Source organism: Tiliqua scincoides, chromosome 8 (genome assembly GCF_035046505.1).
Source record: "Tiliqua scincoides isolate rTilSci1 chromosome 8, rTilSci1.hap2, whole genome shotgun sequence".
NCBI lineage: Eukaryota > Metazoa > Chordata > Lepidosauria > Squamata > Scincidae > Tiliqua > Tiliqua scincoides.
This window is the reverse complement of record NC_089828.1, coordinates 41,900,661-41,912,969: the sequence shown is the minus strand read 5'-3', so window position 1 is coordinate 41,912,969 and position 12,309 is coordinate 41,900,661. Positions and strand designations below refer to the sequence as shown.

The window sequence follows — 12,309 nt, the reverse complement described above, 5'->3', positions numbered from 1 at the left end:
CACCACCACCACCACCTCCTTCCCTCCCCCCACCAAGAAGCTCTAGAGCAACAACGACGATAGAACCACTCTATATACACAATTTCCCCAAATTCTTTGGTTCCACACCACCATAACAGTTACATTTTTCATGTAGTAAAAATCCACGGAAGAAATGCTCTCAGAGACTTACCCTTGACTTTCCTTCAGCGTCCATTAAGAGCTCCACGTATGTTACCTCACCAACTACAAATGAGATTCCAGACGGTACATAGACCAAGGGAGAAAGCCAAGAAAACAAGGGGAATTTAGAACAGTCGTCAACAACCTTATATGGAGCCTCTGCCTTATTAGAAAGCCCAGGAACACTCCATGTTTGCTAATCGACCACAACTTGGCATTACAGGTGTGCAGTAAATGTAAACCAGAGTTAACACATATCCTTTTCTCCTCCCAAGCTAGCATGCAAATAATTTCCATATTCTAGTTCCCCTAGAAACTTCAATGAAGTGTCACAACACTAAAAGACTGAAAACCAGTTTGGATTCTTTAACTTCCAGGATTTGGCTAAAGGCTAGCAAGACAATTTCCATTCTAGCTGCAGAACAGGTTCCATTCTAAACAACAGAAGACCACCTCAAGCAGAAATGTAGCAACAGGCTTCATTGATAAAATGGCTCACTTAGCTAATTTTGATTCCTAAGCCAGCCATAGTACTTTGGACTCCATTGATGAAATGTTTCCCCTGTCTATCTATAGCAGGGGTGCCCAAACCCCGGCCCGGGGGCCACTTGCAGCCCTCAGAGGCTCCCAATCAGGCCCTTGGGGAGCCCCCAGTCTCCAATGAGCCTCTGGCCCTCCAGAGACTTGCTGGAGCCCATGCTGGCCTGAAGCAACTGTTCTCAGCAAGAGGATGACTGTTTGACCTCTCACCTGAGCTGAGGGACAAAGGCCCTCTCCACTACTTGCTGTTTCATGTCTGTGATGCAGCAGTGGCATCAAAGGAAAGGCTATCCTTGCTTTGTGCAAGGCTTTTTATAGGCCTTGAGCTACTGCAAGACCTTCATTCATTCATATAAGTTCCATCTCTAATATATTAATTTATGTAAATTTATTCAAATTTGAAATAGTAAATAATTCTTTTTTTCCCCCCGGCCCCCGACACAGTGTCAGAGAGATGATGTGGCCCTCCTGCCAAAATGTTTGAACACCCCTGATCTACAGGATGGCATCAACATCCCTATGCAGACCTAAAAGGCTTTAATTCCAAATCCACACACTATCATGCATAGGGACTCTGCAGTCACCCTGTACCACAAGACAGTTACAATGTTTGATATTTAGACCACCACATATGTAACTTGCTCTTTTTCAAAATAGCTGGCAAGCATGAGTCTCATTTCCCCTATCCCCATACAAGGTACGGCATCTACTACCTTCTGTTTTCATCTCTGTAGATGCCCAGCCTATGCACAAGATGAATTTAAGGCATTAAGGCCCTTAAGTCAGAGATATGCATGCAAACAGAAATACAGGTTTCTATATAGGAAATACAGATTTGCAGCAATATTGTTTATTTTCTGCAATTTGCAGTAATTTAGATTTGCAGCTGGTTTGCAGCAAAAACAGACTTGTTCAGTTACTCCCTGAAATATAAATTTAGTTCCCTTGTCTCATTTTAGGATTGACTAGCCTGCTGTTCTGGCTTCTGCTGCTTGAAGCAACTATTCAGTTTGTATTCAAGTGCTGCACAACAAAAGACTATAGTCTACACTAAGAAAATATGCAATTGCTTAAATTCTTGGACTCTACACGCCATTTCCTAACAAATAAGAGTTAGGGATGAATCAGAAAAACATTAGACTGACCAAATTCTATTTAGGTCCCATCCTCCCCACAACTCAGGAGTCTTAGGACACTATTTGCATGAGTGAATCACTCACTTTGTCAAAGTTTTTACAAATAGTAAAACCATCTTAACCCATTTCTGCACAGCCCACAGGTGCACACATTTGATCCCTGTTGCGCATATGCAACGTTGGGCAGAAATGGCTTAACCCAGTTCGACTTTGGATTAGTCAGAACAAAAAGGGAGGAGATCAAGAATACCAGTGAGGCCAGAATTTTTAAAAACAAATTTACTGAACACCTGTAACATTTTGCCAACAAATGATACACTAAAATGACTTCACCGAGGGACACCATTTGAACATTTCAGAGAGAGGTATCCAAAAGACACCAGTTAAAAAGACCTGAACAGACCACAACGCTTAAGTCTCCTAAACCATACTTACTGGCACCAAGACACCTCCAGAGAGTTACTATTCAGGGCTTTAAGTAACCCATTATTGTTGTGTGATGAAATAAGTCTGTTGCCTCAATTTATCTGCTCACTCCCAAACCTGAATCCAAGGCCTGGAAATCTGATATACAGATTTCCAGTCATGTTTCTGGTTCTTGAAACAGTTCACATCAAGAAGTGACTGATCTGAATTACTGAAGCAATCATTTGACAAATGGGGCTGAAAAAGCAGCTTTAAGGATTACTCCATAAATTACTCAAATCTCAACTGTAGTTAAAAACCAAGAAAACTCTAATCTGTACATCACAAACTAAACTCTCCAGAGAATGAAAGAAGTTTCTCCTTTTGTTCCTAGGAGCACCTGCTGGGACAAACAGTTGAGCAGAACTGCAGAGGAAACTTGTCTCCCGCCAGCCTTTTGCATCCACATGAGCTGGAGAAAAAAAGACCAGAAAACACTTGGAACAAATTCAGTGTGCTGCCTGTAGTGGGACATATCCATGCACACAGAAATCCCTATTCACCAATATTTCTTGCACGGCATAGGTCAAGAACTGTCAAGTTCCAAAGCAAAAGGCCCATTTGTAATTAGTGTAACAAAATCAGCTCTGGGAAAAGAAAGAGACTGGACAGTTCATCAAATCCACCATCTGTTGACAGCTGCTGAGATTTCAGGTGCTACCAACACACACATCTGGATGCTAACACATTTATTGTGAATGGTCCATACCCCCTGCTGGGGTTGAGCATTCAATTACCATTTGCCTCCTAGTGAACATTTCCACTATTTGCTTTCCTTAGGCTCAAGCACATTAGCTGTCATTCTACACTTTAAAACCACAGGTACACATTGGACCCTAAGCTTCAAAGCACCTGGCCCAAATTGGGTTTCCCAGGTTATATGATTTGAGAGATACCCAGCAGAAGGATGGAGATTTTACTTATCCCATCAACCCTGTCCCCAGCAAAAGTCTACTGTGGAATTTTGTGGCAACCAAATAATTATAACCTGTGCTTTTTTTTAAAAGGAAAACAGTCAATGGCAAAATAGCTTTTATGGCCAAATTTGAACAAAGATTAAGATCTTTAAGATGTTACAGGAACAGCAAATGAATTTGCTGAGCAAAGATTACATGAGTAGAGCCAATCAGTCACTGTTGGTATCCACTTTGCAAATAAAAAAGGAACCAAGGGGGGGGTGGGGAGAAGAGAACAAATTAATCCATCCTCCTTTGAAGTTACTCTTAAAACCATCCTGGATATTCAACAACAGAAACAAGATTGCCTGAACCAGGAAGGCAACTGCTTTCCTCCTCAGTGGTAATTGGACAGCTTGCCCAGACCCATGAAAGTTTTTCTAATAAACTCACACCAAGCTCTGATAAAGTCTTGCCTCTTCCAAGAGACCAGAAGACTCCTTTGCTCTGAAGCATTATTAGCCAAATGCCAAACACACCTGTGCACACAAGCTGTGTCCCATGGTGGTACAGCAGCTAACATGCAACACCAGAAGGGTCTGTTCTCCAAAAACCTTAGTTGTGCAACATTGCTACAACATCTAACCAAAATCACTTCAGACACATTCCTGTTTTCTGGACAAGTCAGTCAACAGGGAAGACGACAGATACAGCTCAGGAATATCCAGAGCCATTTACCTTTCTCTTTGACCAGGTCTTTGAGATATTGCCACTTCACATCAAAAGGGATGTTGGTAATGAAGGCTCTGAATCTCTTTGACGGGCTGGCATATGGTTCAAAGCGACTTCCTCCTCCACGCTTGGCATTTTTCTCTTTCCTTTTCTCATTCTGGATTGGTCGTTCACCTTCACTGCAAACAAAAGGAATAAGAATTTCATTGTCCAAAAGCTTAGAAAATAAGAACATGTGCAATAGTGCTGCACAGGCACCCTGAGTATTTATTAAAATTATTTGTTAGCTGTCTTTCCTAAAGTCAAAGCAGAGTACAACAATAAAAATAAGTTTATAAAAAAAGACAAAATATGCTGTGGTAATATTAATGGACAACACTAGATTCTACTGCCCCTACATTAAGCATTCATCTCCTCCATTCCTTTCCTCCACAGATCAGTCTTTCTCAGCCTAGCCTACCTGACAAGATTACTGAAGAGAGGGAGGAAGGAGAGAAAAGAAGATCCATATATACCACTCAGAACTCCTTCAAAGAAGGATAGGATAAAAAAAAAGATGTAGCTAAAAAGAGGATGCTATAAGACACTGCTTCCCCCATACCAATGGGGGTAAGCAGGCACTCCCATTGGCTTACTTGACCCATTGGCTCAAAGAGGCCAATCCCCCCCCCCAAACACATACCACCTTCACCACTACCACTATGTCCTGCTGTTCTTTTCATTGACAACTCATCGCTCCCGGAACTCAGGCTCAGGCCCAAGCAGGCTCAGACCACATCAGGTTGTTTTGCTTTTTCCTACAGTTTACAAATTTATTTTTATACCGCCTTTCCTCCAAAGAGCTCAGGGCAGTGTACACAGCTGCTCCCCTCCTTTTGTCCTCACAACAACCCTGTGAGGTAGGTGAGGCTGAGAAAAAGTGACTGGTCCAAAGTCACCCAGGAAGCCTTATGGCTGAGGCAGATTTGAACCTGGATCTTCCAGGTCTAAGTCCACCTCCCAAACCACTACACCACCCTGTAATATCTACTCCTTCATGCCTGGAGGAGTCCTCCTCAGCAGGAAGGCAAGTGATGCAGAGCCACCCCAATGCAGTCCTTTGGAAAGTGCTACCACCATGTGAGATGCAGGGGGGAGCCGAGGCAGGCACAGCCTCCCCACCAGAGTCCTTCAAAAACCACTGTCACCATGTGACGCACTCGGTGGGGAGGCAAGTGAGGCAGAGCCTGCCCAGTGGAGTCCTCTGGAAAGCGCCACCACCATGTGTGGCGAGGGTGGGGAGGCAGGTGAGGCAGACCCTCCTACAGGTCCTTTGAAAAGCGCGTGAGTTGTGGGTGCTTGGGTGCCTCCTATGGTGGCGGCGGTTTTCAAAGGACTCTGGTGGGGAGGCTCTGCCTCACCTCCCATGGAGTGTGGGGGTTGTGGTGCTTGGGCACCTCACTGCAACGGCCCTTCTCGAGGGCCCCTGCAGGGGAGGCTCTGCCTCACCTACCTCCCCACCCACTTGCACGCCCCCGCCTAGGAGCCCTCCAGGCACGAAGCAGCCGTTGAGGAGCCAGCAGGGCCCACCAGGCCTCGCCAGCAGCCCAGAGAAGCAGCCGCAGCGGGCTCATGCCGGGAGGCGAGGCCGGGCAGAGGCCCCTCCGCGCGGCTGCGAGGGAGGCCGTGCGACCTCCTTCTCGGCCACGCGGGGGCGCGCCCCCTCCGCGGCCGCTCGGGCAAGGGCAGGCGCAGGAGGAAGTACCTCTTCGGGGCACAGTCCCCAACCCCGTTGCCGGCTCCGTTGGGCGCCACGGCGGGGTCCGCCATCTTGGCGACGCTCTCCGAAACCGCCACAGAAGCCGAGGCCGCTGCCACAGCCGCCGCCATTTTCTCAGCCGCTCGCTCCCGACTGCGCATGCGCCACAGCGTCCTCTCTCGGCCCCGGACTGCGCATGCGAGTTTTGAGGGTTACTTTTTAAAATAAGAATCCTCCTCAGCCAATGGGCAGAAAGCGTCGAAGAAGCCACGCCCACTTTCTCCCCGTCTCAACCAACCAACGCTCGCGAGACACTCCGATCCCCTTCTCGCGGCCAGCTTCCTCTCAGCCAATTAGAAGGAAGGAACCAGGAGGCTTCGCGCTCGCGGCTTCTATTAACTCCTCCCTTCCTGGCCGCAAGTAGAGGAGGAGCCGGAGAGACGGACCCTGCCCAGAATTGCGCATGCGCACTGGATCTTCGCAGGTGTTACAGAAGCTGCCACGTGGGGGAGCAGCCAGAGAGAGCATCCCACCCATCTCTGTGTGTCTGTCCTTCAGACAGGCATTTAAATGAGATGGCAGCCTTACAGCCCAATCCTATGCATGTCTACGCAGAAGTAAGCCCCACTATAGTCAGTGGGGCTTACTCCCAGATAAATGTGAATCGGGTTGCAGCCTTCAGCAAGGGTGAAATTCTAGCCACATTTTCCTGGGAGTAAGCCCCATTGAACACAATGGGACTTACTTCTGAGTAGACCTGCATAGGAAGGCTGCCATCCTAGCCATACTTAAGCCCCATTGACTATAATGGTACTTAATTCTGAGTAGACTTAAGTACCAAATGGGTGCTCCTCTTTTTGTTTAGCAGGGGGAGAGCAACTGGCCTCCCCAGCAGTGTCTTTTCTAGTGGATCTCTGCTGCTGTTGCATCTTTTTGGATAGTGAGCCCTTTTGGGACAGTGTAATGGAAGATCAGAAGATCATCAGGTGGATGATGTGGTGTTGACAGCTGGTTGACAGCTCTGGGAAGCCCAGGGCTGGCTCCACAGCTGTAATCAATCAAAGCCAATGGAGTCCTGGATGGACACCTGAGCTTCATTTGACCTTGATGGGACTTTGAATGGACAGGGACTGAAGAGATGGCTCACCTGAGCCTAATTTGGACTTAACAAGGGGTTAACAGGGTAGCTCACCTGTGAGCTGCATTTTGGATTATGAGACATCCAAAGGCAGCTTTAGAAGGAGCAAAGTTAACCTGACCCAGAGGGACCCCAAACCCAAGAGGCTACCTGACCTCAACCTACAGAAGAGAGGACTGCCAGGACCCTGCTGGAGAGGAGGGACTCTGCTTCAGAAGACTGGACTGTGCTTTGGAGATTAGATTGAATTTGAACTGGAGGCTTCAGACCTTTACCCACTGTATTAAGTGGAGTTTTGGGGAGGGAAAGCCTCTGGACAAGAGGATTTGCAGGGAGTGTATGGTAGCAATAAATTTTGGTTAACTGCTCAACTGATAAGGAGTTCTGGTCATTTCTTTACACACCACAGCTGTTCTTGGAAAAGGGTGTTAATTAGCCAAAAGTGGGCATTAGAAGGGAGTTGGAATATTTGGATGGGACAGACAGGGAGCCATTAGTTATTTGATTTTCTCTGTAAACTGCTTTGTGAACTTTAGTTGAAAAGCGGTATATAAATACTGTTAATAATAATAGACATGCGTAGGCTTGGGCTCATGGGCTACAGTCCTATTCAGACTTTCTTGGGAGTAAGTCGCATTGAACACAAAGGTTTTACTTCTGAGTAGACCTCACAAGTGGTGGTTCTCAAACTTTTAGCATGGGACCCATTTTGTAGAATGAGGATCTGTCAGGACCCACCAGAAGCGATGTTGTGACCAGAAGTGACATCAAGCAGGAAGAGCTTTAGCAATCCTACCCACACTTACCCAGGAGTAAGTCCAATTGACGACCATTGTTAAAAACATATACAAAGTAGCCTGTTAAAAGTACAGATGTGTATCATTTCCCCAGTGCAGTCACATGCCATGATAGCATCAGGTCTAATATATTGAAAATAAAATATTGAAATGAATGGGAACCCACCTGACCCACAGTTTGAGAAACACTGCTCTAGAGCAGGGGTGCCCAAACCGTGGCCCTCAAGGACTCCCAATGCAGCCCTCAGGGAGACCCAAGTCCCCAGTGAGCCTCTGGCCCTCCAGAAACTTGCTGGAGCCCACAATGGCCCGACGCAACTGCTCTCAGGATGAGGGCGACCGTTTGACCTCTTGCGTTAGCTGTGGGATGAGAGCTCCCTCCACTGCTTTCTGTTTCATGTGTGTGATGCAGCAGCAGCAGTAAAGGAAAGTCCAGCCTTGCTTTGTGCAAGGTCTTTTATAGGCCTTGAGCTATTGCAAGACCTTCATTCATTCATATAAGTTCCACATCTAGTATATTAATTTATGTAAACTTATGTAAATTTATTCAGTTTAAATGTAAATTAATTCTTTTTTCCCCCAACACAGTGTCAGAGAGATGATGTGACCCTCCTGCCAAAAACTTTGAACACCCCTGCTCTAGAGGATTGTGCTGTAATGCAATTTTTGGACTTTTGTGGTTACAGTTTTTTCTGGTCTGCTTGAAGCATTTACAGACACACGCACGCACTGTTGCCCAAGTGCTCAGAAAGGGAATCCTGAAATATTGTACACAATTAACTTTTTTTTTAATGTATCTATTGGCTATTCAATGCTAAACAATTGTAATTGTTTGATTTTGCTTTTATTTAAAAATTTATTTCATGATAATTTTCAATTAAATACTAAAGCTGCCTTTTAACTGTTAATCTGAGACAATTATTCTGAGACAATTGATCTAATTATCCCAATTTAATTGACCCCTGCTATATATTTAAGAAAATTTTAATTTATATAAACTACCAACTCCCACAATACAGAAAAAGTATTTACAAAATAGTCAGCTCTTCCCCCACCCTATCCCTTCTCCCCCACCAACTACTTACCTGCCATTATTCATGGGAATACTCAATGGGAATATTCAATGGGAATACTCCATTAATCCCCAGACATGTGCAGGATGTAGATTCAGCTTCTTTTCCGGTCTGGAATGGCAACACACACACACACACCCCATCCAGGATTGGCATACTCTTAGCAATTAGCTAGCTCAACCACTTCTTGGGGAGGGTGGGATTGCCTAGGGTTGCACTTCTCAAACTGTTGGTCAGGCCCCACTAGGTGAATTGTGTAGCACCTAGCTCAGCCACTGTTGAAAATACAGAGAACAAAGCAGGTACCTGGTGAGAGAACGGCATGGTGCTTTGCTCTGAATAGGTGGGAAGATGGGATGCTGGAAATGGCTGTGTGGGTGGAAAGGACCCAAGACTGCATTCTGCTTTGACTTCCAAGTTGGAATGTTCGAGTTCCAAGCTATGCAAAATAACAGCATGAGCGTGCTCTTTCGTTGGCTGATCACGGCTTAGGTTTGAAGCCTAAGTTGATGACATCGCTCCTGGCCATGACTTCACTTTCAGGTTAATGACACAACTTCCAGTAAGTTCTGACAGATTGTCATTCTAAAAAGTGGGTTCCGATGCTAAAAGGTTTGAGAACTGGCCTAGGGGAACACTATGAGGCAGGGGGTGCTAGAGGTGGTAGGATAATGGCATTGTGCTGGCAAACAGCATTTAAAATTTCTGCCTCTGCATAGTGCTGAAATCTCTCACAATTTTTAGCAAATACGTCACCAGCGCTCTAGTCAGACCAGTACAGTATATCACATTTTGGAAAACCGTCATTATTACCACCTGTTCTTTTTTCTCTTTATTATTGAATAGAAATGGCAGAAACAGAAAAATGAAAGAAGAAATGTAGACAATTTGGAATATCTTAAGTATGGATTTATACCAGCACAAAATAGGCTTGCTTAGTTAATAAATTTGTCTGTGCTAGAAAGCACAGTATATAAAATATTCCATCAAGACTGAACAGAATGTACAGTACTGTATAGTTTAATTCCACTGCTGGAAATGTGCCATTCCATATGCAGATTATTTTCACAGGTAATAAGGCTGCCAGAATGAGCAGGTTTTTAGACACAGGTTTTATTTCAAATATGATGAATTGTCACTTAACTTTGGGTACTCTGTTGATGTCATAAACGCTAAAGTTTCTTATCCAATCAAAATCCTTGTCCCCAACCTATTCCCAGTTATTGATTGTTTGGGCATACCACTGGAAGAAATCCACATTTCTGCCAATTAAAGAGTAGCAACTAAAATCCCCAGACATTGTAGAACCAAATACATTATGTTTTCCCCTTAAGGACAGGAGTACTCTGTTCCATTAGTCTCATGGACAAATGGATTTTCTCTCCTGCTTTCTTTATAAATGCTTGTAAGGAACTGGGGGGTGGGGAAGGGAATGGTAGTACCTAGCAATTAATGATGGTTCCTTCCTCTGTGTTCTCTGCTTCACTCTCTTGCTCTTATTTCTTTCTCCATTTAGTCTTACCCAGACTTTTAACAAGGCTTTCTTGCTCACATTCCTGGCTTTATGTACAGGTATACAATGTTTACATATAATGCAATTCCCCCTACCCTTTCTGTTGGGTCTGTTTCTTTTGAACAAGTGATACCCTCCAAGTAATACATTCCACTCATAGGTCTCATCCAATCAAACTTCCATTATACCTATCAGATCATATTTGCCTTCCCATGTTTGGATTTCAGGTTTGTCCTGTTTGTTTTCCATACTCTGTGCAAGGGGATATAGACATCAAGTTATTTGTTTGTTGGTCAGCTGGAAAAGAAGATGCTCAACAAAAGCAACAAATGTACAATGGCTATTGCTTCTGTGACTGCAGCCTTTTTAGAATTCTGAGGCATCACAGAAGCTTCTGAATGGAAAGATATAAACATAAAGATAAAAAACAGACAGAAATCAGGGATGTTTCAGTAAAAATACTTAAATCATATAATACTTGATAGAACATTGTATTTCTGACAAAATAAAAATTAAATTCTGGTAGAGGTCCCTAACCTTCTGACATACCAACTCCAGGGTGCTTTATTAGGGAGACAGTCCCTCTTTCGAAAACTATAGGGAAGGGTCAAGTTTCATGATGGCTACACGCTATCTCCAGATCCAGAAGCAGTATGCCCCTGAACACCAGTTGCTGGGGAGCAACAGTGGGGGAAGGGAGAGGTATTGATTTATCTGGGTATTTATACAGTGCCTTTCCATTCCCGAAGAGGCACCCAAGGCCTACATGTCCCAATTCTGGTATCAGTGTTGAAAAATCCTGATTTCCCCCTCCCCCCATTTTGGACCCCTCTACCCCGTCAGAGGCTTCTGAGATGCCTCCACATTCTAAAATGGCTGTGGAATCATACTGATGAAGTGGCTATTGAAACCGAGTCAGTTGATTAGACGATGAAGCCCACCTGATATCCAAGAAACCCAAGTGACCTCCAAATGACCAATCTTCCAAATGAAACAAGATAAACAGCCATTAAAGGGGGAGGTATATGAACCCTTGTGTGTTGCCTATGTTTGTTGTTAGAACCTGCTGTTCCACAAAAGCCTTGCCTACACCCTTTACACCCTATCAGACTGTATGAATGAGAATATTGTCGCCCTCCCTGGGCAGCATGAATGAGAAGGGTAGGGTACAGAGATGTTTGTATCAGGGATTTTTATTTCAGCTTGAGTTTTAACCTGCTTTGATGGTCCTCCCCATCTGTCAAAGCAAACTATCACCTGCCCATCTGTCTGGCTCTTAAGACAGGGTTGCTTATGAAAGATATCAGGTTTATTGCTGCAGGACCCAGATCCAGTCCTTGCTGGTTGGGGGGGGGAGGGCTGATGGAAGGGTGCAGAAGTCTATTGTAGGCAGAGAATGACGACTGCTGGGGCTTCCCAGACAAAAATAGGTAGAAATTGGATGGAGAGCCTCGTTTTGAAGCAAGGAGCCAAAATTAGAGAATGGCCAGGGAACCAGATCTCCCTCCCTTCATAACAGAAATGGCTGCCCTTGCCGGAACTCCAGAGTTCTACTGAATGGAACACAATGAAACTGTAACTCATGAATTGTCCCTGCTAAATGGGCAAAGAGGCACCTTTAAAGCGATATCCTCTTATCTTTAGCAGGGGAGAGCAACTGCTCCTCTTCACCCCAGCATGTGATTGTGAGCCCTCTGTGGACAGGGAACCATTTATTGATTTATTTTGCTTTGTGAACTACTTTTTGTTCAAAAGTAGCATATAAATATTTTTAATAATCTAGTCTAATTCCTAGGAATGAATTGCTATGATATGGAGCTGATGCAGATATGGGGCACAATGTACCTGTTCAATGAACAGCATCTCTCCACTACCAGGAGATCACTCAGTTTAGGAGATGACCAGAGAAAGGAAAAGACGTGAGATAATTGTGAAGAGAGGCCCAGCCACCACTACTGCACAAGAATGTTTCTAAGAATGCCTGTCAGATGAAAAAGTGTGCACATGCCCATGAGCAGGTTGACACTTCCAAGAGTTGCTAGGTCTATAGCTGGCAAGGAGAAAGGACACAGCCCTGACTGGAGGAGATTCACTCCTGCAATCTGAGTGAGAGTATTAC

The 12,309-nt window shown here is 44.8% G+C and overlaps 1 protein-coding gene across 1 annotated transcript; it reads right to left on the bottom strand.

Annotated features, from left to right (window-relative positions):
• Positions 1-88: 88 nt before the first annotated feature.
• On the bottom strand, positions 89-5,823 carry LOC136659431 (heterogeneous nuclear ribonucleoprotein M-like). Its single transcript, XM_066636604.1, has 3 exons — positions 5,676-5,823; positions 3,938-4,110; positions 89-225 (listed from the first exon to the last, which is right to left on the bottom strand). Exons 1-3 carry the CDS (start codon positions 5,798-5,800, stop codon positions 161-163), a joined length of 363 nt encoding a protein of 120 aa, XP_066492701.1. The 5' UTR covers positions 5,801-5,823; the 3' UTR covers positions 89-160.
• Positions 5,824-12,309: the final 6,486 nt, after the last annotated feature.

Bases quoted from the DNA above. Each gene is read 5' to 3' on its own strand.
- LOC136659431 (XM_066636604.1), bottom strand. From the start codon at position 5,800: ATGGCGGCGGCTGTGGCAGCGGCCTCGGCTTCTGTGGCGGTTTCGGAG. The intron at 4,111-5,675 runs GTACTTCCTCCT...TTTTGTTTGCAG, and splicing joins GGGGACTGTGCCCCGAAGAG to TGAAGGTGAACGACCAATCC. The intron at 226-3,937 runs GTAAATGGCTCT...TCTCATTTGTAG, and splicing joins AGACCTGGTCAAAGAGAAAG to TTGGTGAGGTAACATACGTG.